At 54.8% G+C, this 26,024-nt stretch overlaps 1 protein-coding gene across 1 annotated transcript; it reads right to left on the bottom strand.

Moving 5' to 3' along the window:
- Window positions 1–157: 157 nt before the first annotated feature.
- Window positions 158–24,798, bottom strand: GPI (glucose-6-phosphate isomerase). The gene is made up of 18 exons (XM_045532408.1): window positions 24,566–24,798; window positions 23,543–23,633; window positions 23,124–23,192; window positions 21,562–21,681; window positions 16,495–16,578; window positions 16,217–16,363; window positions 15,412–15,483; window positions 14,560–14,604; window positions 13,212–13,265; window positions 4,788–4,848; window positions 4,334–4,377; window positions 4,064–4,216; window positions 2,987–3,116; window positions 2,761–2,837; window positions 1,139–1,267; window positions 840–915; window positions 688–754; window positions 158–578 (listed from the first exon to the last, which is right to left on the bottom strand). Exons 1-18 carry the CDS (start codon window positions 24,685–24,687, stop codon window positions 446–448), a joined length of 1,674 nt encoding a protein of 557 aa, XP_045388364.1. The 5' UTR covers window positions 24,688–24,798; the 3' UTR covers window positions 158–445.
- Window positions 24,799–26,024: the final 1,226 nt, after the last annotated feature.

The following is a 26,024-nucleotide window of genomic DNA, read 5'->3' on the forward strand; positions in this document are numbered from 1 at the left end:
TGGGCCCCACTCTCTTCTCAAGGGACCACTCTCCACTCGACCTGCTCACTCACCGCTTTCAGTCAAGAGTCGCCAAGGCACAGCATTCCTCCCACTGCACTCTGACTGCTACATAAAGCACCATCATGGGAAAAAATAAGAAGCTGAGCCTATAACCTTCTGTGTGGCATCTTTATTTTTCTACCCAGGATGTGAACAGCGTGGACATGGGTGAGAAAATTCAGCTGCACTGAAACAATTCAGCCAGTTGTAAAGCAGTAGGAGAACAGATGGCCATGGAGGGGGCGAGGGTGACAATTCCAGATCAGCATCCCCCAAAGGGCCTGTGGTCCAAGCCCGCAACCAGAGCTCTGGGCAGGGAAGGGCAGGACCATGCAGTGCAGATTCTGGCAAAGAGGGACAGGAAGGAGCAGGGACAACAAAGGTTGCAGCTGAGATGAGTTTATTAGATTCTGGCCTCACGCTGCTGCTTGATGAAGCTGATCAGCCCATTGGTGGAAGAATCGTGAGAGGTCACCGGAGCGCTGCCATCAAGCTCGGGCTCAATTTTCTTAGCCAGCTGCTTCCCCAGCTCCACTCTGCCATGAAGGTGAGGACGAATGATATGAGGAAGGTTCCAACTGTTCTAGTGAAATCCCCCAGCCAACCCAAAGGCATTCACCACCCTCTCCTGAGCCAGCAACTCACCCCCACTGGTCAAAGCTGTTGATGTCCCAGATGATGCCCTGAACGAAGATCTTGTGCTCATACATGGCTGCAGAGGGGCAGACAGTGCACATCAGGGCTGCCCCAGCCCAGCCCAACCTATGCCACGCCAGGACCTTCCCCTACTCACTCACCAACCAACGCTCCAAGAATGAATGGTGTCAGCTTGGTGAACACAATAGAGTTGGTTGGGCGATTTCCTTCAAAGACCTTTAGAAAACACCAAGGAATGCCCTCAAGTTAGTCCTAATCCGCAAACTCCCAGAAGAGAAGCACATTCTGCCCCAGGAGCTAAGATGTGTAGATCTCTGAGGACAGACCCTCCCACTGTGCAGGATCAGCCAGGGACACCACTGTGCCCCTGCCCTGGTGCCACAACTTCACCCTTCTTCCAGCATGCTACCCCAAAGCCAACTTCAGGAGAAGTGCTGACCTTGTGCGGCAACAGCTTCTCTAAGTTCTCTGGACTCTTTCCCGCAGCCTGGAGCTCCTTCCGGGCCTCCTCCGTAGATTTCCCCTTCATCAGGGCTTCTGTCTGGGCCAAGAAGTTGGCCAGGAGGATCTGACAAGAGACACATTATGCTTGAAAACACTGTCTGAGCTTCTGGCAAAGAGACAAGAACACCTGGCACTTCTCAGCTGGGGTTAGTCCCAGCCAGGTTCACTCGCTGCAGAGCTCAGTTGGAGCGAGGGAGGACAGTGGGTGGGGGCACATCTGATGACATCAGAAGGTAACAATGCTATTTTTTTTTCTTTTTTTGAGACAGAGTCTTGCTCTGTTGCCTGGACTAGAGTGCAGTGGCGTGATGATAGCTCACTGCAACCTCAAACTCCTGGGCTCAAGTGATCCTCCTGCCTCAGCCTCCTGAGTAGCTGGGACTACAGGCATATGCCACCATGCCCGGCTAATTTTTTTCTATTTTCAGTAGACAGGGTCTCGCTCTTATCAGGCTGGTCTCAAAGTCATAAGCTCAAACAATCCTCCCGCCTTGGCCTCCCAGAGTGTTAGGATTAGAGGCATGAGCCACCTCGCCTGGCCGCAATGCTAACTACTCTTTAAGGATTATGTACTACTTGCAAAGAGTCCTGCTAACAATTTTAGCAACATCTGTCTTTTAAGATCCTGAGGGGGAGGCATCATCTCTCTTTTCTAGTTGAGCTTCAGTTTCCTCAAGTCAACAGTGGTGGATCACAGAACCACAGAGGAGAGCAATCAAAATTCAATCCCAGATCACTGACTCCAAAACCTGTGCCACAGTAATCCTATGCTGCCTGCACACCCAAGACAAGGCACAATAAATTCTCTCTGAAGACTGTTAGGCTGTGAACTGGATGGTTTCCCACGTGTTGCTGTGACAGGCAAGATCTTGGCTCTGTGATCTTCGCTCCCTGCTGTTCTGCCTGTGTATGTTACACTACACACAAAAAAGGTTTTACAGATGGAATTAAGGTTATGAACTTTACAAAAGGGGATGTTTTCCTGGATTACCCAGTGGGCCCAATCTAATCACATGAGCCATTAACAGTAGATGAGCAAGGTAGAAGAGGAAGGCAGGCCAGTCAGCCAGAGAGATGCCACAGGAGTGGCAGGAGAGAATCAAAGTCTGAGAAAGATTCAATCTGCCATTGCCGGTTCTGTGATAGGGCCACGAGCCAGGGACCTCTAGAGAACTGAAGATGATCCTCCGCCGGCAGCAAGGAAACTAGACCTTGGTCCTACAACCACCTGGAAATGAATTCTGCCAACAACCCAACTGAGCAAGGAAAAGGATTTTCCCCCAGAGTCTCCAGAAAGAAACACCGTCCAGTCCTGCCAGCATCTTGATTTCAGCCTGTGGGACTCAAAGCAACACACAGCAGTCCTGCTGGATTTCTGACCTGCAGAAACTCTGAGATAATAAATGAGTATTATTTGAAGACACTAGGTTTGTGGTAATTTGTGACAGCAGGAATAGAAAACGAATGTAACTGCTGCCCAGCGCATCAGATCTGAAGAGGTCTGGGTGTGATGTGAGCCTGCGGAAGTGCGAGGCGGGTCTGGATGGGGGCTCTTACCTTGTGATGCAAACCCTTCCGTATCGGGTGCTGGGTCTGGACCGGGATGAGAAAGTCACAGGGGATCATCTTGGTGCCTGTGAAGGGCACTGTGGTCACCCACCTGACCCCAGCCCCAGGGAGCTCCCCCTGTGGCCTAGAGGAGAGCGCTGACGTAACTGACGAGTCCCTGCTGGCAGATCCTTCCCCTCCCAGAACCATCCCTGCCCAGGCCAGACGCCCCTACCTTGGTGGATGAGCTGGTAGAAGGCATGCTGGCCATTGGTCCCTGGCTCCCCCCACACAATGGGGCCCGTCTGGTGGTCCACACGGGTGCCAGACTTGGTGATGTACTTCCCATTGGACTCCATGTCGCCCTGGAGTGGGGACAGAAACCCAGCCCTCTACCTCAAGTCTTGCTCCTTTATGTACTGTGTGCAAGTCCTGCCTCGGGTGCTCCAGGCACACCTGCCCTGCCCTGGCCCCGTGAGGTCGGCCTGCACGTGTGCGTCCACAGGCACAACCCTCTGCCTCCTGCACCATAGGGACACGGCCTCCCAAGCTTTCTGGATTAGACCACTCTGCAGGAAGGACCCATGACCAAGAAAAGGTGGGTCTGGAGGTCAGGCAAGAACCTCTCTGAAAACAAAACTGGTCACAAAATCTTCAACTCATTTCTTAAGGGAGGAGCAGGCTGGGGTCCCGAGTGTACAGCCACTGAGGGCTGTCACTTCAACTGCACGCTACACACTCGGTACCAACCCAGACTCTGGTCATGGTAACCCTCACCCAAGCAGTTGGGACTTGGGGAGGCTCGGCCCCTCCTTCGATCACAGATTCACCTCCAGGGGTTGGTGAAAGTCTGCTGTACCTGCCCAAAGGAGCTCAAGGACTGCAGGGCCTACAAACCAGGTTTGTACTAAACAAAAGCGGGGACAGATGTGGACAGGCTTCTGGGAATAGAATCTGACCAGGAGAGGGGCTGCTCAGTCTCTGGAGCCCTGCAGACTCCAAGGGGGCAGAGGGCTGTGTACCCCAAAGAGGTACCACAGACTGGACGCAGACTTGCTTTCCTGAAGGGACAAAGGCAGTGCAGGCCGTAAGGGGCCCTGGCTCACAACCCCACCCTGTGGCAGGCACGCACAGTGATGCCCAAGGAAGAAATGACCCAGCTGAGACACATTCCCTGAGTCCAGCCAGGACCCAACTGGCTTGATAACCAGCCATGTTCCTTCTACTCTGGAGGAGCTGGCACCTGGGCTCCCTGACCTCCCAGGACCCCACAGGCCCTGCTGACTCCACAGCTGGGCTTGGCAGCTGGTACCTGCTGGAAGTAAGCAGCAAAGCGGTGCATGTACTGGTCATAGGGCAGCAGGGCCTGCGTCTCGCACCCAAAGCAGTTGATGTACCAGATACCCAGCAGGGCCAGCAGGACAGGGGCGTTCTTCTCCAGGGGCGTCGTGCGGAAGTGCTGGTCCTGAAACAGGAGCAGGTGGGCAGGAGCTGAGCGGCTGCCGGGGAGAGGGAGGGAGGGAGGGGCCGCGGGGAGAAAGGGAGGTGTCTCTGGCCAGAGAACAGGAGCCTCAGCACTTACCATCCAGTGAGCCCCCGAGAGCAGCTGCTCGAAGTTGTCAAAACCTGCGACACAAAAGCAGAGTCAACAGACACAGCCACGCCCTGCATCCCCCAGGCAGTGCTCACAGCTTCTTAGGGACCCAGGGAAGGCTGCATAGAGGCCAGAAGACATGACGCTGGAGGACTAAAGCCTCTCTCGGCAGAGCTGGCTCTGAGCGCCGGCATCCAGCTCTGCCGAGGACGGGAAACAAACCGACTGCAGTTGCGAAGGGCAGGAGGGCCAGTCTGCAAACTGTACAGAAAACCCAGACCTGCCTTTCGGGCCTGAAAGCAGCATTCCAGCCAAGGGCAGAGAGGCCGGCAGCTGCGCGGACAGCGGGGTGTTCAGGGACACGAGTCCCCCACCCTGACCTCAGGCTGCAACACTGTCTCCCACGGGGGCTGCAGGATGCAGGGACACACGACACACTCACCCACGTGCAGGGCGATGGAGAGTCCGATGGCTGACCAGAGGGAGTAGCGTCCTCCTACCCACTAGGAGAGACGGGAGAAAGTGCTGAGGGAGGGCCAGCACACCCCGCCCCCCTCCCGCCTGCACGAACTCCTCTTCGGAGAGCACTGCTTTTCCTCAGGCGCCGCTCGGAGGCCTGGCCCAACCCACATCTGGGCAGCAAGATGGCAGGCCAGGCGCTGGCAACCCTTTGGGCTGACCACCAGGGCAGACAACACGCGGACTGACACAGCCACAGACTCACTGAAGACCTTACCATGGCTTCCCTGACAGGCCTGGGCATGTCCCCTCAGACGCCGGCAGACCCAGGGCCTCACACCTGTGCCCTGCCCACCTTCAGAAACTGACAGACCCAGAGCCTCATACCTGTGCCTTGCTGACCTCTGCAGACACCTGGCAGACCCAGAGCCCCATACCTGTGCCTTACCCACCTCCTCAGACACTGGCTGACCCAGGGCCTCATACCTGTGCCTTGCCCACCTCCTCAGACACTGGCAGACCCAGGGCCTCATACCTGTGGCCTTGTCCACCTCCTCAGACATGAACAGACCCAAAGCCCCATACCTGTGCCTTGCCCACCTCCCTCAGACATGGACAGACCCAGGACCTCATACCTGTGGCCTTGTCCACCTCCTCAGACACTGGCAGACCCAGAGCCCCATAGCTGTGCCTTGCTGACCTCTGCAGACACCTGGCAGACCCAGAGCCCCATACCTGTGCCTTGCCCACCTCCTTAGACACTGGCAGACCCAAGCCTCATACCTGTGCTTTGCCCACCTCCTCAGCCACTGGCAGACCCAAGCCTCATACCTGTGCTTTGCCCACCTCCTCAGCCACTGGCAGACCCAAGCCTCATACCTGTGCCTTGCCGACCTCTTCAGACACTGGCAGACCCAAGCCACACACCTGCGCCTTGCTGACCTCTGTAGACAACTGGCAGACCCAGAGCCCCATACCTGTGCCTTGCCCACCTCCTCAGACACTGGCAGACCCAAGCCTCATACCTGTGCCTTGCCGACCTCTGCAGACACCTGGCAGACCCAAGCCACATACCTGTGCCTTACCCACCTCCTCAGACATGGACAGACCCAGGGCCTCATACCTGTGCCTTGCTGACCTCTGCAGACACCTGGCAGACCCAAGCCTCATACCTGTGCCTTGCTGACCTCTGCAGACACCTGGCAGACCCAAGCCTCATACCTGTGCCTTGCCCACCTCCTCAGACATGGACAGACCCAGTGCCCCATACCTGTGTGGTGCTCACCACCTCGTATATGAACAGACTCAGAGCCTCATACCTATGCCCTGCCCACCTCCGCAGACACTGGCAGGCCAAGAGCCTCACACCTGTGCCAGGGCTGCCTTCTCAGACTACCAGGCCCAACATCTCCTACCTGTGCCCACGCACACTTCCTTGGACAATGAAAGACTAAGCACCTCTCACCTGTGCCTGGTCCTGCCTCCTTCAACACAAGACAGCCCTCCACCTCCTACCTGGTCCTGGCCAGGCCTTCTCATACACTCGAAGACCCACAAGTTTGTTCCCCAGCCCACGTCCTTGAACATGGACCCAGGGCCTTACACCTGTGCCAGGCCCACCTCCTCAGGCTAAGGGGCCCAGGGCCTCATGCTTGTTCCAGGCACTCTTGCTTGGACGATGAAAGACCCAGCAACTCCTAACTGTGCCTAGTCCTGCCTCTTGAGACACTGAGAGATCCCGAGCCTCATACCTTAATGTAGTCATGCCCCCTCTGACGGTGACAGGGCCAGCACCTCACCCCACGCCCTAGGACACTGACAGGCCCATACTTGGGCGGGACTGATCTCAGCCTCAGCCCCGAGCAAGCCCAGGCCTACGGCTCACTGTGCTGCGCCGCAGACTCGCCATTGTGCCCTGGCGACCATTCCCGGAGCACCTACCACAGTCCCAAAACAGGCACGAAAGCCGTCGAGTCGGGGAGAGAAGCGTACATGCAATGATCATGCTGGCAAGTGTGACACTGAGAAACAAGCGCTAGGAGAAAGGGGACACAGTGCCGAGACCAACTGCGAGAGGAGTCTGAGGGGTGCTCGGCCCAGACGGGAACGGTGGGCGGCGCACCCAGGCAAGCACGGGGCGAGAGGCGTTCCAGCAGCCGGAGCAGCACCGGCCGAGGCCCCGGGGCAAGAGCAGCCCTTCTTAGGAGAAAATAAAGCCCCAAAGGAAATTATCTGAGTGACTTGACTTTTCAATTCAAGCCAAGGATGGTCCAAGACTAGGACCCTTCTAGATACAAGGAGAGGTGTTAACTCATGACATCCAATAAATGCCTTGCAGTATTGGAGCTTAGTTCCCTCCTGGGAGCCCACTGAGACAGGCTGGGCAGGAAGAAGCACAGCACATTCTAGAAGATAAACGAAGGAGTGAGTATCCGAGAGCCAAAGCCAAGAGTTGAGGCGGGAGCACCAGGAGTCTGTGGGTGAGGTGACAATGGGAGTAGACAGACCACTTAGGAGTCCCCGGGGTCACCCAGAGAATGCTGCCACTGTGGCCGGGGGAGTGCAGAGGACTGAATCAGGGAGCTACCGAGTGTGGCCCAGAGATTTCTGGCTTGGCAATGAGAGGAACAGGGGGGCCCCCACCTGGAAAGGGTCCAGGCTTGGGGAAATCTTACCTCACAGACACAGCCCCATAAATTAACCATGCTTGACGCAGGCTCTCGGATCTCACCTCACTGATTCAGCTCTAGAAAGGACCTGAGCAGATGGCCAGCTCTCAGACTGACAGATTCCAGGCTACTGACCTTGGCTGAGACCAGGTCCTCAGATGTCCAGGCAGAGCCCAGCAATGCCAAACAGGGTCTGATCTGAGCCTCTAAGATCTCAATCTGCAGACACGGGTTTCTAGACCTCACCTTTACCTGTAGCGGGCCTTGTAGAACATACCTTAAAGAGGCAGCTCCTCAGTTTGATGTTCTGTGCCTCACCTACCCCAGACCTCAGGCCTTACCCAATTGAACCAGGTATAATCCTACCTTTTTCCTCCCTTGGTCAACTCAGACTCTATGCCACCCAGAATGCAATGCCACCTTGCAGTCCAACACCTTGGACTGGTTGTAGATCCTCGGGCTTCAGCAATGCCCTGGGCTCTGCCTATCACACCTGATCAGGTGCTGAGAACAGGTAGCTGAGCTGGCTCAGGGCGTTCTATCTGTCCTACCTGGTCCTTACAGCTCCCCAAACATCACCAGGCAGACCCAGGTGTACACACCTACGACCACTGTGGCTTTCCCTTGATAAGAGCCCACGCTACCCACCTGCCTGTGCCTCATCCGAACACCAAGGGGCCCACCTGTGTCTGACCCGCTGCCTCAGGCCTAGCCAGCCACACGGATAATGCATTCCTGAGCCAGACCCTGCCTCACCCACTTCACCTAACAAGCCCAGGAATACTTCTGTGCCTGAACCCAGGTGGCAAGAACCCACCCAAGACCATGTTTATACACCTCCGCCAAGCTGACCCTGGATCAGACCCGCTGACACAGCTGGGTGAACACACCAGCACTGAGCCCGGATGCAATGGCTTCACCTGGGAGACCTGGCTCTGCCCACCTGTGTGCAACTCCCGCGCCCCGCACTGCAGGTTAGACGCCTGTCACAGACACGTTCCAGACACCTTGGGTGAGGGCCCAGGCTTCACATACCTGTCTATGGCTAATCCTGACCCCTCAGACCTCAACTGACAGACCCAGGTCCACTTCTCTGAGCCCAGCTGACTGCTCACACCTTCCTGGGATCCAGCCCTATTTCCCTGCGCCGGACCTCGGCAGTCTACACCCTGTGTCTCGCTCAGCCTTTCACGTCTCAGACAGGTCCAACGCCATCAACCTCTGCCCGACTTCAGCACTAACTACCTCACTGAGGAGCCTCGGACCTCATCAACTGGGAACACCTCTGCATACCTGTGCTCCACACACCTGACCTGACAGATGTGGTTCCACCAACCTGTGACTAACCCATTCTCCCCTGGCCTAGGACCAGGATCAACACACCTGAGCCAGAGCCTCAATGCCTTCAGCTGCAAACCCCATTTGTATATACCTCTAGCTCCAAAGTCCTTGCTTGAGGGAGACACATCTACCTACCCGTGTCTAACTTAGGGCCACAGACCTCCTATGAAACCCAGTGTTCTACCTACCTGTACCACCCCAGTGCTGTGGGCCTGACCCGAGAAGCCGCTCTACTCACCCAGGCTTAACTCTGGTTCTTCAGGCTTCACCACAAAGACTCAGGAGTACATACCTTCGCCCGAATCCAGCTCTTGAAAGAGCCAACTCTACCCACCTGTGTTCAACCCTAACCCCTCAGGCTCCTCAGAAGACTACATCTGGCAGACTGATTTTGCCTACCTGCCTCTGACCCTGGCTCCTCAGACAACACCTGGCAGGCCAGGCCTACCTACCTGTGCTTCTCCCTGGCTCCTTACGTTGCACCTGGTGGGCCAGCTCTGTCTACCTGTGCTTGACCTTGGCACCTCATAGCATACCTAGGGAGCCAGTTCTACTTACCTGTGCTTGACCCTGGCTCTTAAGACCACACCTGCAGGCCAGCTTTACCTACCTGTACATGACTCTGGCTCCTGAGACCACACCTGAAACGCTAGCTCTACCTACCTGTATATAACCCTGGCTCTTCAGACCATACCTGGCAGGCCAGCTCTACCTACCTGAGCCTGACCCTGGGTCCTCACACTGCACCTGATAGGCCATCTGTGCCTATCTGCATTTGATGCTAGCTCCTGAGATTGCATCTAGTGGGCCAGCATTCCCTACCTACATTTGACCAGGGTTCCTGAGATTATACCTGGGAGGCCAATTCTGCCTACCTATGTCTCACACCTCAACTTTTCATACCTCCTCCAACACAACTGGTTCCTCTTACGTGGGCTTGACTATGACTTCTTGTATCTCACTGGACCATACTCAGTTTTGTGAACCTGCCCCGATCCTGGCTTCATAGACCTTACCTGACAAACCCTGCTCCACACACCTGTACTTAACTCATGTTCTTCAGAACTGACAGACCCTAGACACTAACCTGTGCCAGATACAGACTCCACAGACCTTACCCAAGAAGCTCCCTTCCACATACCTGTGCATGGCCACAATTCCACAAGCTCACCCAAGAGAAGTCCCACCTGCTTATCTTGACCCCACCTGCGAAACCCAGATCTACTCACTTGTGCCAGATCCCAGCCCCTCAGAGCTCGCCCGAGAGACCTACTCTAGTCACCTGATGGGCCTAACTCTGGTTCCTCAGGCCGCACCTGACACAGCTGCTCTACCTACTTGTGCCTCATCTCAACTGCAGGACAGAGATTAATAAATCTGACCATGGCTCTTCAGGTCACCTACCTCTGCTTGCCCCGGGTTTCACATAAGTTACCTGACCAACTGTACCTGCCATGCTGGACCCAACTTCTCAGACTTGGGTACAAACAAGGGCCTCCTGACCTCAGCAGCTCAGACCTTACCTGTGAGACCCAAAAGCACAAACCTGTGTCTCCCCTTAACCCCTCAAACCTCACCTGCCAGACCTGCTCTACATACCTGTATCAGACCTAGGCTTCATGAACCTTCTGGATGGATGCAGTTCTCCATCCCTCCACCTGACTCCAGCTTTTCAGTCTTTTCCCAGGGGAGCCAGGACCACACTGCCCCCCCCCATCCTCCCAGCCCTGTGCATCATCAGAGCTGCTCACATGTCACCTGAGGACATAGTTCCAACCTGGACCCAATCATGGATTTTTGCCCTCATTTGTCATACCCAGCTCTACCTGCCTACCTTCAGCTTCAGTGTCCTCACCTGACCAACCTGGCTCTACCTACATGTACCCAGTCTTGGCTCCTCAGGCCTCCGCTAAGAAACCCAGTCATACACACCTTGTCTGATGCCAGCTCCTGAGACCTCAGACAGACATGCTCCACAGACTTTGCCCGAAAGACGCCATTACACACCTAACCTGAACAGACGCTTCCCTCAGACCTGACAGACCCCCCGGCTGCTTCCCTCGGCCTGAACGGAGCCTGGTGAGTCGTGCTGCCCAGCACTGTCCGCCCGACTAGGGCCTTGGACACGTCGCCCTGCAGATGTGGGACTCTAGATCAGTACCTACCACGAGCCTGTCGGACCGCGCCTCACAACAGAGCTCCTCAGTCCGTCTGCTTCCCCTGCTCCCCAGTCCTCACCTCCTTTTGTAACCAGGTACATCCTACCTCTCTGTCACCTGGGCTCCTCAGACCCCACCCCAGCCAGACCCTGATGCCACAGACCACGCCTTGGACCTGTTATGGATTCTCAAAGGCCTCTGTGACACCCTGAGCTCTGCCCATCACACCTGGTCAGGATGCTGAGAACCAGACGGCTCACCTGTGTTTACCTGAGTCTTGTACACTTCGTCTGAGTGATCAGCCACCCACTACTTGATCCTCACTTTTCAGAACCACTCAGGGAGACCCCAGTGCACCTACCTGTCCCATGTCACAGATCTAGACCTATTCCCAGAGCCAGGCTTGAATAGCTGCACAGAACTTTGACTCTTCGGCCCTCACTTGATGGAACCATCTCTAAATACCTGTGTCTCCTCCAGAATTCACAGACCTCACCTGTATCGTTCCCTGTCCTGGCTCCTCCTAACTCACCTGTACCTGTCCAGGCTCCTCTTTAGAACTCACCAGCCAAAACTGGCTCTCCAGTGTGTGCTGACTCTGGCTGAGGCGTGAGAGACCCCATGGTTTATCTCTGCCTGATCCCGACACACCAGGCTGCCCAGTGACTGACCCCGGCAGACGAGTCTCACCACCTACACATACCTCCACCAGCCCGGACTCCTCCCCTCATCTCAGAGCCTGTACTGCATCCCTGCACCTGACCTGATGCCTCCATCTTGCCTGAGGGACCCTAGTGCCAGAAACTTCACCTGTTCCTGTCCCTGGGTTCTTCAGCACCACCTTCTTGACTCAGCAGCATACACTCTAGTGACTCCGGCAGGTACCTCCTCCAGCCTCCGTGGAGGCCTCCACTGTGCTTGCTCCAGCCACTCAGGCCTCACTGCCTAGCCCCGGCCCCTTGTTCCTGTGCCCACCTGTCATCTCTGGGCCTTACCTGAGAGACCCCTCCTCTCCCTAAGCCACACCCCAACTCATCTCTGCATGCTGGGTGGACATGGGCAATGACATCCCTGCTCTGCTGGGCTCCTTGCCTAGCGGGGGCGCCCGCACATCCCTGCCCACCGCCTGCTCAGGCTCCGGGTCCCAGGGAGGAGGTGGACGGTGCCCCTCTCCTTAGCAGGCATGCAACATCTGTTAGAAGCCGCACAGTCTCTCTCGACTGGGGTTCCTCATCTGCGCCACTGGACGCAGAACATGATCTGAGTGACTCTTCTCAATTCTTCCAAGGATGGTACATAATTAGTCCCATTCTAGAAAGAAGTTAACTCATTATACAGAGTGGACAGCTTGGTGCATTAGGGCTTCATTCTCTCCCAGACCCCAGTAGAGAAAGGCCTTTAGAACATTCAGAGCAATGAGGTCACATCTGTGGATGCTGCCACCCAGCAAACAGCCTCCAGTCCAAAGGCCTGGAAACAGCCCCAGTGGGAAACCCCCAGATGGGCACCCCCTCTTCAGTGCGCTTGCCACAGCCCGCGTTAGAGCACCGCACCCACACCACACCCGCACTGCAGGCTGCGGCCCGAGCCTCTCCAGCCAGTGCCTGCAAGCTCACAGCCCTCTCACACCGCTGCCGAACTCAGGCAAGCCCACAAGGAAAGCTCCACTGCTTGGCTCCAGCAGAGGTGAGTCCATGTGCCCACCTGTCGCTACAGAGCGGCCTGCAGCTCTGCCACTGAAGGCAAGGTTTGCTCTGCGACCTGCCGGGCATGGCTCCACCCAGCCCAGTCCTCCTCTCCACCCCGCCACCAGCTGCTCCCGCTGCTCCTTCCAGGCCTTCTCAGTCACATCTCCTGTCTGCCTCACCCTGCCCCTTGGCCTTTAAAGATTGTGGCTGCAGTTCAGAGAAAGGTCATCACTGAGAATAACTCATAACCTGAGCTCTGTGAGGGGGCAGGGTGACTCTGGTTACCCCACAGCGAGTGCTGCTGGCAGGCACCCAGGGGAGTATCTACGAGGCCTTGCAAGCTCTGCCTGCCTCGGGCAGAAGTGGGGCCCTCATCCTAACTGGGCTGTTCTTGCCCTGCCAGTCTCTAAGGGCCTCTCTGCCTTTCCCAAAGCCAGGTATGTAGCAGGTACTCAATAAATGCTAACCTGACCTCACGGGCCCCTCCTCAGTGGCCAGGACTTGGCAAAGGACACATCATTCACCCAGTGCAGGAAGCGCCTGTACTTACATCCCAGAACTCGAACATGTTTTGAGGGTCAATTCCAAACTCCTTCACTTTGGTCTAAAAAGGGCGAAAGGAAGCGTGTGTTAGCAGAACAAGCAAGAGCTCCAGGAGAGGAGTTGTGCAGTACGAGGTACAGGACCCCCCTCACCTTCCCCAGAGCCCCAGAAGGGGCAGGGCTGAAGCAGCCTAGGAGTCGAGGGTGGGGTCCAGGTCCTGCCCACCCAGCGCTGGACACCAGGCCAGCTCACACCCAGCACCCAGTGACTCTGTACCTGCAAATCCTCCTGCTGAGCGGGGCTGCACACCCCATGTGAGGACCTGGCCCACACACTGTCCTGCAAGAGCTGTCACCTGGGCCTGTCCAAGACGCCAGAGGATGACCCTTCAGGACATCCGGGAGCCTGAGCCCAGGGCTGGAACCCGAGCACATGCAGGGGCCACCCTCCAGGCCAGGCAACACACAGCTTGGATGGCTGCCCAGCCCTTCCCATATCTGGGAATGTGATTCTGCCCAGGAAGCCTAAAGGAGGGGACCAGTCCTGCTCTCCAGGTACTCTAGTCCCCTGGGCAGACGGGGCCCGCAGCCCCTTACCTAGTCCCCACGGGAAGAGAAGCCCCATTGATGGGCCTGAGCTCTGCCTGCAGGAGGCAGGCCATGGGTCTGTCAGCCAGCCTTAAAACATCCTGTGCCAGGCAGGTCAGCACTGGAGGCGGAGGTGGAGGAGGGGAGAAGGAGTGGCCAGGATGACCTGGGTGTGGTCCCTGGCTCTGACACAGCAGGCACCAGGCAAGGTTGACTGGTGCTGTTATTCCTGGAGCACAACCTCGCTCTATCCTGCTGAGCCCCCCTCCCTGACCCTGAAAAACCTTGCAGCCAGGCAGGCAGATGATCCGGTTCTAACCCCAGAGTCACTAACTCACACAATTCCTAAGTGGGTAGCAAAAAGTCACATCCCCTTACTGGGGCTTAATGTCCTTAGGTGAGAAATAGGATGCATTCCCCGCCCCCCAGCCCACCAAGCATGTCCCAACTGGGGAGAGGCTGGGGCCAGAGGCCAAGGCAGGTCACATGTACGGTGTTCTGGATACCAGTCAGGCTGGGAGACAGACTGGTTACCACGGTTCCATTGTCTGCAAGCCCCTCCTCAGGGCTGCAGAGACCGAAGGGGAGAATGGAGAAAAGGCAAGGATGGCCTCCAGCCCCCAGGCAACCAACCCTTCCACCTCCTCGGTCCAGCCGAGAGCCCCAGACCTGTGAACCACATCTTGGCTTTTGCGTTCTAAAGGGCTGTGATCTGATGGGGCCAGTGCCCTCCCAGGGAGGTAGCGTGGGAGGTCACACAACACTTACCGTGTTGGTGGACAGGGCAACAAAGTGCTTCGCAACTGCAGAAGGCTACGAGAGACAGAGCCAAGTTTTTGGTTTTTTTTTTTTGAGACAGAGCGTCGCTCTTTTGCCCTGGCTAGAGTGCCATGGCGTCAGCCTAGCTTACAGCAACCTCAAACTCCTGGGCTCAAGCGATCCTTCTGCCTCAGCCTCTCGAGTAGCTGGGACTACAGGCACGCACCACCATGCCCGGCTAATTTTTTCTATATATATCTTAGCTATCCAGATAATTTCTTTCTATTTTTAGTAGAGACGGGGTCTCGCTCTTGCTCAGGCTGGTCTCGAACTCCTGACCTTGAGCGATCCTCTTGCCTCGGCTTCCCAGAGTGCTAGGATTACAGGCATGAGCCACCGCGCCCGGCCCAGAGCCAAGTTTTACCAAACCCACCCTAGAGGGTCATCTAAGGGTAGTGATCCTCCCACACTAGAAAAACCAAGGTTCTGTGTGGGACTGACTATTCCTGGTTCTTGGTGCTGAGGCTGCTGGAGGAGGCCCACATCAAGGTCAAGAAGGCAGAGGTCACAGGCCAGCCCGCCCATCCCCCCCCCCAAGCATACGAGGCCCAGGGATGTCCCTCCCCTATAACATGGGCGTGGCTAGGAGCAAACAGGATCCCGCAGGCCACAACAGTGCTCCTAGCCAGTTAGAGCAGCACCTGTCCTATCTGGTGTGTCCAGGGCTGGCAAAGCCAGAGATGAACAAAGGCAGGCATCAGAGTAAGGCCACCTCCTACTTCCAACTTTAGGAGCAACAGGGCTCTCTCCAGCCCACACGCTGCCCACCCCGCCACGAGGGAGGCCCCACTGCCCACTCACATCCTTGGCTGACAGGAGAAACCACTCCTTCGCTGTCTCCGCATTCGTGATGGTCTCCTGGGTGGTAAAGGTCTGCAACCAGAGAGTACAGCAGTCGGCCCAGAGATCAGCTGGGGTATGGCCCCCAGCCAGAGCTCTGCAGCAGAAGCCACATTGGTGCCCAGGTGTCAAAAGGAGCAGCATATGCGGGTCAGTGACAGTTATTTCACAGAACCTCCAGCCCACAAGTACACACAGCCACGATGAAGTTGCGGCATTGTCTTGAGATTCCACACTTTGTAACCAAAGAAATGGGGACCTCAGTAAAAGCCACACCCCACCCTAATCCTGTAGGTCAGTTAGAGGCCAGGGCATCTCCCTGCAGCTTTCTTCAGCCCAGGCTAGGCTGGGTCTCAGAATTCAGATGGAATTCTTCATACTTTATGTGCATTAATGTGAGTAAATGGAGCATAAATGACAACAAAGACCCCATATTGTCAAAGCATGGCTCTGGGATCAGAAAAGAGCAAACGTAAAGATCTGTAAGAATGCAGAGAACAGTGTGAGCTGAGCAGAGATCCCACAGACTGAGTGGGTGTGGCCTGAAGACAAAGGCTCAAATGGACTCATTCGGGCTTTCCTCAGGTCAACTGTATTTGCTGTCAGAGAAGGGGACAGCCTGAGGGCAGCTGCGTTGACCCGATCCACAAAGCACCGTTCCATCAGAGCCGGTCAGGAGGACCCAATGCCCCGGGCAATGGCAAAGCATCTGTCCCTCCTGCCCCGACACACACAGGCTGGGACCATCAGCACCCAGAGCCCATACCTTGGAGGCGATGATGAACAGGGAGGACTCGGGGGTCAGGTTGGCCAGGGTTTTGGCAATGTGGGTCCCGTCGATGTTGGAGACAAACCAGACCCGGGGACCTCCTGAAGAGTACGGCTTAAGGGCCTCAGTCACCATGAGGGGTCCCTGTGGGGAGACGCAGCATCAGAGAACAGGATTCCAGGGCCCACAAGAGGTGTGGACAGCAAGGTCCCCTCACTGGGTCGGACCGATAGCTCCCAGCCCCTCACCCCACCCCAAGGCTGCTCTCTCCTCACCAGGTCAGAGCCACCGATGCCGATGTTGATGACATCCGTGATGGCCTTGCCGGTGTACCCCTTCCAGTCACCACTCCGCACACGCTGGCACAGAGCAGAAAGATGTGATCAGCCCAAACCCCGTGGAAAAGCTGAAGTAACAAACATCGTTACTTCTGTGCCTTAAGCCTCGGTCCCAAGTTTCAGGCCCTTGCAGGAGTCTCTTCAGACCGCAGTGGTAGATCCCTGCCACCCTCACCACCAACTGGCCTCCATTTCCTCATTATACAAGTGGGGTGACATCCCCACCTCACTGTAACACTGTCAGAATTCACAAAACCAGGGGGAACTCTCAATAGAACCTAATACACCAGGGACAAAGAAATGTGAGATGCCAACTGCTGTGACTGGCCGTGCAGGGGCGGGAACATCAGATATGCAGCCAGTCTCCAAAGGGATTCCAGTGATTCCTGCCTCCGGGAATTCACACCCCCTGTGTAGTTCCGTGCTCAAGAGGGCTGACCTGTGCACCCATTAGGATATTGCAACAATGACGGAGAATGACTTCAGAAGTTAGGTCATAAAAGAACCTGCAGTTTTTGCTTTGCTCTCTTGGATCACTCGCTTTTGGGGAAGCCATCCACCATGCTGTGGGGACACTCAAGCACTCCTATGAAGCAGCCCACGTGGCAAGGAACCAAGGCCTCCTGCCAACAGTCAGTGCCAACTTGCTCTTTGTGCACAGGGACTACCTTGGAAGAGAATCCTCCAGAAACTGCCAATCCTTCAAATAACTGCAGCCCTGGCCAACATCTTGACTACAACCTCAAGGGCGACCCCCAAACCAAGACCAACCAGTTAAGCTACTCCTGAACATCTGACCCACAGACTCTGTGAGATGATAAATATTTACTGCTGATCCAAGTCAAGTTTTGGTGTAACTTGTACAATGATAGATAACTAATGCAGATTTTGGTACCAGAAGTAAGACGTGGTCAGAATAAAAAGAGACACGTGGGCAAAAGATGGAAGGACTTTGAGAAGAGAATTAATGAAAGTCTAAAGAAAAGTCTGCCAGCCCTCAAGGAGGCCACTGGCAGGGGTTTAAAGACAAGGAAGGAAAGCATTATCGGACATTGGAGGAAAAAGAATCCATGTTATGCACTGGCAGAAGTCTAACAACACTGTGTCCTGCATTAACATGGAAAGTAACGATGTACCTACTGAGACCTGGATGATGTAGCTACAGAGATTTTCAGGCTATGTTGAAGAACTTCCTGGCTTCTTGGTCCTTATAATAAAATACAAGAGGGGAGAAATAAGCTAAATGAAAAACTTCTTTTTTTTTTTTTTTTTAGAGACAGAGTCTTGCTCTGTCACCTGGGCTACAACGCCATGGCGTTAGCCTAGCTCACTGCAACCTCAAACTCCTGGGCTTAAGCAATCCTCCTGCCTCAGCCTCCCTACTAGATGGGAGTATAGGCATGAACCACTACACCCGGCTAATTTTTTCTATTTTTAGTAGAGATGGGGAGATGGGGTCCCACTCATGCTCAGGCTGGTCTTCAACTGCTGACCTCAAGCAATCCTCCTGCCTCAGCCTCCCAGAGTGCTAGGGTTATAGGCGCGAGACACCACGCCCGACCTAAATGAAGAACTTTTAAACAAAAAGGAGCCAGGAATTATTGGATTTGAAAATTCCCAGCCTCTCCAGGCAACAACTGATGCTAAAATTAAGAGATGGCTCCTTGGTAAAGATCAAAGGCAGGGCATTGTCACAAAAGCACAATATAAAAATGAAGCCAAGAGAGTAGCTATAAAGACCTTTGTTAAGACCTCAGGAAGAAGTAAGGCAGTAACACAGAGAACCTTCTGGTCAAAGATATGGCTTCTACAGAAGCTTAAGGGTATTATCTCTGCAGTCTTAGGAGCAAATGTAGAAAAGGATTTATTTTGAAGAAATTTTGGGTATGGCTCTGGCCAAATGGTGTCAAACACTCCCCAATAAACTACATAGGAGACCCACAAGGTTTTAAAAATACCTGAATTGTCAGAAATACCAGCTTGGACTGAAAGGAGCAGAGATAGTATAACACAAAAGGAAAAGGGGCCCTTCGTAGCTCACAGTTCTCCAGGTAGTAAACAGACTGAGAACACTGTGCCATTTTAAAAACAGGCTACTTTTCATACGAAAAGGACGTGTGGGAGTGAAGACAAGAGCCTGGAAGGCTTATTCCCAGGCCTTGAGTCCTAACCAAGCAATTGCCAAGGTGTGTGCTACTGAATTTCTGAATTGCTATTGCGGGCCCTTCATTTCCCCTCTTTTTGAAAAGTAATTATGTATCTAGGCCGGGCGCTGTGGCTCACGCCTGTAATCCTAGCACTCTGGGAGGCTGAAGCCGGAGGATCACTTGAGCCCAGGAGTTTGTGGTTGCAGTGAGCTACATGCCTTTCCCCAAACCAACAAGACGCAGTAACTTTTATTGTTAATTTAAATAATAAAGTAATCAGGTCGGGCGCAGTGGCTCACGCCTGTAATCCTAGCACTCTGGGAGGCCGAGGCGGGTGGATCGCCCGAGGTCAGGAGTTCGAGACCAGCCTGAGCGAGACCCCGTCTCTACTAAAAATAGAAAGAAATTATCTGGCCAACTAAAAATATATATATATAGAAAAAAATTAGCCGGGCATGGTGGCACATGCCTGTAGTCCCAGCTACTCTGGAGGCTGAGGCAGTAGGATCGCTTAAGCCCAGGAGTTTGAGGTTGCTGTGAGCTAGGCTGACGCCACGGCACTCGCCAGGCAACAGAGCCAGACTCTGTCTCAAAAAAAAAAAATAAATAAATAAATAAATAAATAAAATAATAAAGTAATCAACTGCCATGGGAAAATTTCCATCAATACAGAAAGAAATAAAATAAGCTGCTCAGCTTCTCAACCCTCAATCTCACCAATCAAGGGTTATGATAAAGCATTCCAGATGGGAAAATGTGTTAATAACTACACATACCCTTTGCTTGACCAGGTAAGGTTTTACAATGCCCACCAATTCTGTAACTTCTGTTTTCAACTTCCTAGTGTACCCTGAACAGCACAGCAGGTCAATCCAACCGCAGCTCCCTAATTCCTAAGTGTGCCCAGGACTACAACATATGAATATACACTGTTTTTGCTAATAAGTCCTGTGACAAATGAGTGCAGGTTGTTTTCAGGTTTTGCCACTACAATCAAGTCCCAGTGAACATCTTCACCCAATCTTGGCAAACTTTCCAGAGCACAACCATGGGGAATGTTCCTCACCATGGAGTTGCTGCTGTTCAAAAACTTTTTTTGAACTGTGAATACCCCATCAGTCCGAGTCAAGTACTCCAGTGGCCAGCTTTAAGGGGGGCCTTTCGTGCAAACAGGACCCCAGATGGTCAATGCCACGCTGTCCACGTGGCATGCCTGGGCACACACAGACTGATCAAACAGAGCACCAGGCCTCTGAGGCACATCAGTTCTGCCACTCACAGCACATGGCTGGAAATGCCCTTCCCCATACTTAAAGCCCGTCATATGGACTGACTACCCTAAGGGACATTCTGGAATCCAGGTTCCCAGCAGAATCCCAAGCCTTCCTTGCCCAGGGAAGTCACACTTATGTGGCTGCCAGGCCTTTAGGATTGATGCCAAGATCACCTCCAATTGCCAGCATCATCTTCAGGTCTAAAGGTGGCTCTTGGCCAGAGCAACCAGACTTTGACCAGCCATGCAGGGGCCACTACTCTTAGAGACAAGCGGTGAATGTTCACAACAGATGAGCTTGGATGATCACCCACAGAGCATGCATAACCCATAAGGACAGACAGACACACAGGCCCCTAGACATCACCCTTGCACTTTAGGCTTGAGGACATCTGCTGACCCTTGCAGAATCACCCCTGGACAACTGAGGCAACAGTGGTTGACGTGTAGAAACTGAGCTGGTTTCTGAGGAAACCCTGACCCCTGCCTCACACACACAGGAAAAGGAAGACGCATGGTTATATGCATGCCACTGACACACGGACATCTCTTACGTAAGTTAAGCGAGCTGCAGAAGAGTAGGTAGAAAACAACCTGTGTGTGCATGTACGTATGTGTGTTTCCGATAGGAGACCACGGACGTGTACATATGCTACTACATGCAAAGGGAAGGTTTTGAAAGATTTCATGGGAATTTTTTTTTTTTATTTCAGGATATTATGTGGGTACAAACATTTTGGATACATGTTATGACTTTGCCAAACCCAAACCATGATTTGGGGGTGTGCCTTTTCCCCCCTGGGGGAAATACATATATATAATTTATTTATTTATTTATTTATTTTTAAGACAGGGTCTTGCTCTGTGGCCCAGGCTGGAGTACAGTGGCATGATCATATCTCACTATAACCTCAAACTCCTGGATTCAAGTGAAACTCCTGCCTCAGCATTCTGAATAGCTGGGACTACAGGCACACACCACCATGCCCAGCTAATTTTTTTATTTAGAGATGGGGTCTCACTATGTGGTCCAGGCTGGTATCGACTTCCTGACCTCAAGCCATCCTCCCACCTCAGCCTGCCAAAGCACTGAGATTACAGGCATGAGCCACCACATCCAGCAATGGGAAGCTTTACAAAGGCTGCCTCTGGAGAGTTAGCTGGGAGTGGGGTTGAGGCATTTTTACAACATTTACTTTGAGTCTAGACTAGATAGTAAGTGCATGTGTCTAAAGAGGTTAGAAAATGCAAGTCTCCCCCACTACCCTGTCTCTCAGGGGCCTCATTTTTCATTTCAGGCTTCTTCCACAGGCCAGCTTGTCACCATGAACCCACAGGTGCCCGCAATTCAAGAAAGAGACTACATCCACTGCTGCTGCCATGGGTTCCCTCAGAGCAAGGCTAGGGATATCGGACCTCAGCAGAGATCCGGGGGTCAGCAATCATGCAGGCCACCCCTACCTCAGGCTACAGTGAGGGCCTGAGTCCTGCCTCCAAGGAGAGCGGAGGAGCCGCCATCAGGGCTCCCAGATTCCCAGATACACGTATATACAGCCAGGGCAAGTCCAGCCAGCAGACGCTTACCTGACAGAAAGTTTTCATCTTGTCCAGAACCCTATTCACCTCCGGCATCACATCCTTGCCATCCACCACGATGGGTGTGTTTGACCGGTTCCGCAGGGCAACATGCAGCACTGCCCGATCCTGGGGGCAAGGGACAGTGTGTGAAGATCAACCCCTCACTGGGGCAGCCACACTCCTAGCTGGGAATGGTACAATGTGGTCCCGAGAGTCAGCTCAGCCCTCTGTCCACTAGCCAGGCAAGCCCTGAGGCCTCTGTATCATAGTCTTGTACCAGTAACCCACCATATGCTTATGGAAGTACGAGCCACCCCACGACTCTGGGGAAAGCAAAGCATGTGCCACTCCCTTATGTGCTGCAGACAGAAAGGGATGGGGGGGAACCTGAACATGCCTAGGATATGCCCTGAGGGGCCACCATAGGTGTTCAGGGCACAAAAGGCCAGAGGAAAGAACAGTGAGCAAAGGCAGAGAATGGTGGCAACATGTCAGAAACAAGCAAAAAGTGCCTCCAGGGGACTGGAGCTCATTAAGCCTGAAGTAATCTCACCCTCCTCAGGAGAGTACATGGTGTCTGCTGGCACCATTTGGAAAGTGTCCTTAGCCCCTTGGATGTGGAGCCAGGCAAGCAACTCAAGCTTCTCTCACCAAACAGCTGCATCACTACCAACTGCTGAAAACCAAACCTGAAGTCTGTGACAGGTACCAGGCAGCTGGCCTGGTCACATGAGTCAAATGGCCCCCCCAAGCTGAAACCAGCAGAGACCTTGAGGGAAGGTCTAAAGACCCCAGGTGGGCAGGAGGATAGTGCTGGGATTGCAACCTGGTGAGGGTAAGGTGGAGGGCTTCAAGCCACCCTGCCCGACCCCACTCCTGCCCGACATTCCACAGGCAGATGCACCCCTCCAAGAAGCAATCCTTAACTCCAACCTCTCTCAGCCTAGCCCAGCAGTGCATGACAGGCTGCCTCTGCCACTTACAGCTGTCACGTCTTAGATAAGCGACTTGACCTCTCAGCCTCAGATTCCTCACACGTAAAAGGAGCAAAATGCCATCGTGAGGACAGAGACTGAGTGCTCAGTGTGGTTTCACATCTCCAGGCTTCCACAGCAAATCAGGAACAAGGCTCGCAAGGCCTGGCCTTACCACTGCTTCCCACTGACTGCTGCTGAGGAGGTTGAGATCTTCTGTGACATAAGATTCCCCTTGTCAATAACAAAATTTGCAGCAAAGATATATCAGAGTTAAGTCCTCCAAGAACATGTCTGAGCAAGCCTTAAGAAACCCTGTTCCTTCGGGTTTGAGATGTGCTCCTCCCTGGGCAGGCACTGGGAGCCACTCCAAGGAGCTCAACAAACCCAGACTGCCAGTCTTGGGGAAGACACGCCCCCAACCCTGCAACCAGCCCAAGGAAAAAGGCCTTCAGGTCCCTCGTTAAGCAAAAGCATTGCCTAAGAGAAGGGGTGAAGACATAGGGTGATGCCGCCAACAGTCAGATAAACCCCAAAGGGAAGGAAGAGGCCCCAGCGTGTATGCGGAACCTGGCGTCCAACAAGCTTGCTCACCTCGGTGTAGTTGATCTTCTCGCCATTGAACATGTGCTCCCGGGCGGCCTCCACGCCCCTGGACTTAGCCTACAAAGGGAAAACACTGAGGCCGGGTCTCACCCACAATAGCCACCAGTCTAAGTTCCCAAGCACAAGGCTTGGTGCTGCCCCCAACAGGCTGACAGGTGGCTGCAGCCTGGCTCCCTCTCCCACTGTCTGGGAAGGGTCTGCTCAGACATCAGGAACTGGGGTCCTCTGGGATGCTGCTTAGAACCTGACCCAGGGACAGGTGCTCAGAGCCCTCCCATTAGCACAAAGGCAGTTATTGAGGGCCAGTGAGAGAAAGACTTTAAGATGCTCAAGGCCCTGGGCCAGGAGCCCAGCTCGCCCGCCACACTGTGGGGTCACAGGTCAAGCCTCGCGAAGCAGAACATTACCAGGTCCACCAGCATCTTCATCACCTCCTCCGTCACAAGGTTCTTGGAGTAATCCACCAGGATATGCCCATGGTTCGTGTTGAGGGTCAAGCTGCCGAAAGATGCAGAAGCTGCTGACCACACCCAGGTCTGCGTAGCCTGCCCCCTGACCTGCTTCCAGAAGAAACATCATCCCTGTGCCACACCCCAAAGGGGCTGCACAGTGGTGGTGTCTCTCCCACCAGGCTGACCTGCAGCAGCACAGTTAAAGAGGCCACTCTGAAAGAACCTAGATGCAGCAAAAAGGATGCATCCTTATCCCACATAAGGAGCTGGGTGCAGCTGCCCCTGCGAGCCCAGGGAGTGATCACTTCCTCCCAGAGCTTCCACTCTTTGCCTCAACTTACTCAGGCATCCATCCGGATGACACGGCTGGCCAAGGAGGGCTTCTGGGCCACAGACCCTCCCCACCCCCCCAGCATCAGAGACCAGAGCATGCTTGGACGCATCCTCCGCCCCAGACTTCCTCCAGGCTCCTTCCCATTTCCTGGTGGTTCACAGGTCTGCGGCCCTAGCCTCTTCGGCAGGAACCACGCCCCAACATCTCCACCTTTCCACCGCAGCCCCCCGCAAATCTCCCGGGCCTGCCCACCCTGCAGTCGGTCCAAGCCCGTTCGCCAGAGGCGGTGGAGGGGGGCAGACCTCTGCCGCCCGCTGCGTCAGCGGAGCCTCTCCTCACCGCCGCGAACCGAGGCCTTTCTCAAAGGGCTGGGCGGGGCGGGGGCGAGGGGGGAAACCCCCGCGCAGGGGCCGCCGCTCCTCATGACTAAGCAGCCCGGGCCCGAGACCTGCGGCGAGCCCGCGCGCCCCGGAACCTGCTCCAAGGAGACTTCAAGGACGAAGCGCGGCCTCGGCCTGGGCCCCGGTCCGCGGCCCCGGGTCCCCGGGAACCGCCGCCCCGGGCCCCCGGCCCGGCCTCCCGGCCTCCCGGCCCCGGCCCCGGCCCCGCCCGCACGTCGCGCCCCCGCCTCCCGCCGCGCGCACCTGAAATGGTGGAAGCGCTCCCTGTTGGCCTCGAACAGGCTGCGCAGGTTGAGGTCGGAGCCGCGCTCGCGGTACCACTGCTGCAGCTTCTGGAACTGCGGGTCCCGGGAGAGCGCGGCCATGGCGGGACTGCAAGGCTGCAGCGACCCCGGCGAGCGCCGAACGGAGAGGGAGGGGCGAGCGACGGGCGCCGCGCGGCCCGCGCGGCGGCTTTTATGGCGCAGGCCCCGGCCCCGCCCCTTCCCTCGCCCCGCCCCGCCCCGCCCCTCGATGCCCGCTGGGCGACCTTGCCCGCCGCCCCTGCTATGGGGTCTCGGCTGGTGGGGCGGCCACTTACGCCGTCGTCGCTCTGCCCGGAGGTGACTGAGGGGCAGGGGCTGAGCCCCCCGTGCCCTGGTCCGCTTCAGTCATTCATTCATTCAACAAAACTATCAACACCTTCCGTGTTAACCGGTAGTGTTCCAGGGGCTGTGGATACGTAAGTGCCAAATAATAAGTAAAATTTATGATACATCAGATGCTGGGAGTGCCACTGAGGAAGAGCAAGCTGAAAAGGATGCTGAGAGTAAGGGTTGCAATTTCAGATAGAATGGTCAAGAAAACACTCACTGGCCAGGTGACATCTGAGCAAAAGCCTGACGGTGAGGGAGAAAGCCAATTGGCCATCTGGGAGGAGAGAGTTCGGGCACAGGGAACAGCGACTGCAAAATCCCTGAGACAAGAGCATACTCAGATGTTCCAGAAACAGGGGGAGGCAAGTGTGGCCGCAGTGGAGTGAACGAGGGGGAAAAGAAAGAAGATGAGGTCAGAGAGGGAGGGGAATGCAACAAGATCACATAGGACCTTGTAAATCATCCTAAGAACTTTGGCTTTTGTTCTGAGAGAGATGGGAAGCCACTGAAGGGCTCCAAGCAGAAGAGGGACATCATGGGACATGTTTTACAAAGGATCAGACTGACACAGCAGGAATGGAAGGAAGGACATCACAAAGGAGGTTACTGCGATAACGCAGGCCAGGGAGGAAGATGGCTTTGGTCGAGGTAGGGGGAGTTGGGCATGGTAGTCTGAATATATTATGAGTGAAGAATTGATACTTTCCTGGTGAGAGAAAGGTCAGGATGACATCTAACATTTGACCTGAGTCCCTAGAAAAATGGAATTGTCATCAAGTGAAGTGAGGAAGACTAGGAAAGGTGTAAGTTTTGGAGGGAAGATCACGATCTGGTTTGTAAACATGCTAAGTTTTCAAAACCTGTGAGACATCTAAGTGGAGGAGTTGACTGGTATTCATATCTGGAGCACAGGGGAGAGAAGGTCTGAGCTGCAGGAGAAACTTGGGAGTCATCAGTGAACAGATAGCATTGGAAGTCATGAGCCTGGATGAGAGGGAATAAATGGAGTCAGAGACAAGTCCAGGAACTGTGTGCTCTTATATTGAGCATCTCCATCACACCATTCC

The sequence above is a fragment of the Lemur catta genome, chromosome 19 (assembly GCF_020740605.2).
Source record: "Lemur catta isolate mLemCat1 chromosome 19, mLemCat1.pri, whole genome shotgun sequence".
NCBI lineage: Eukaryota > Metazoa > Chordata > Mammalia > Primates > Lemuridae > Lemur > Lemur catta.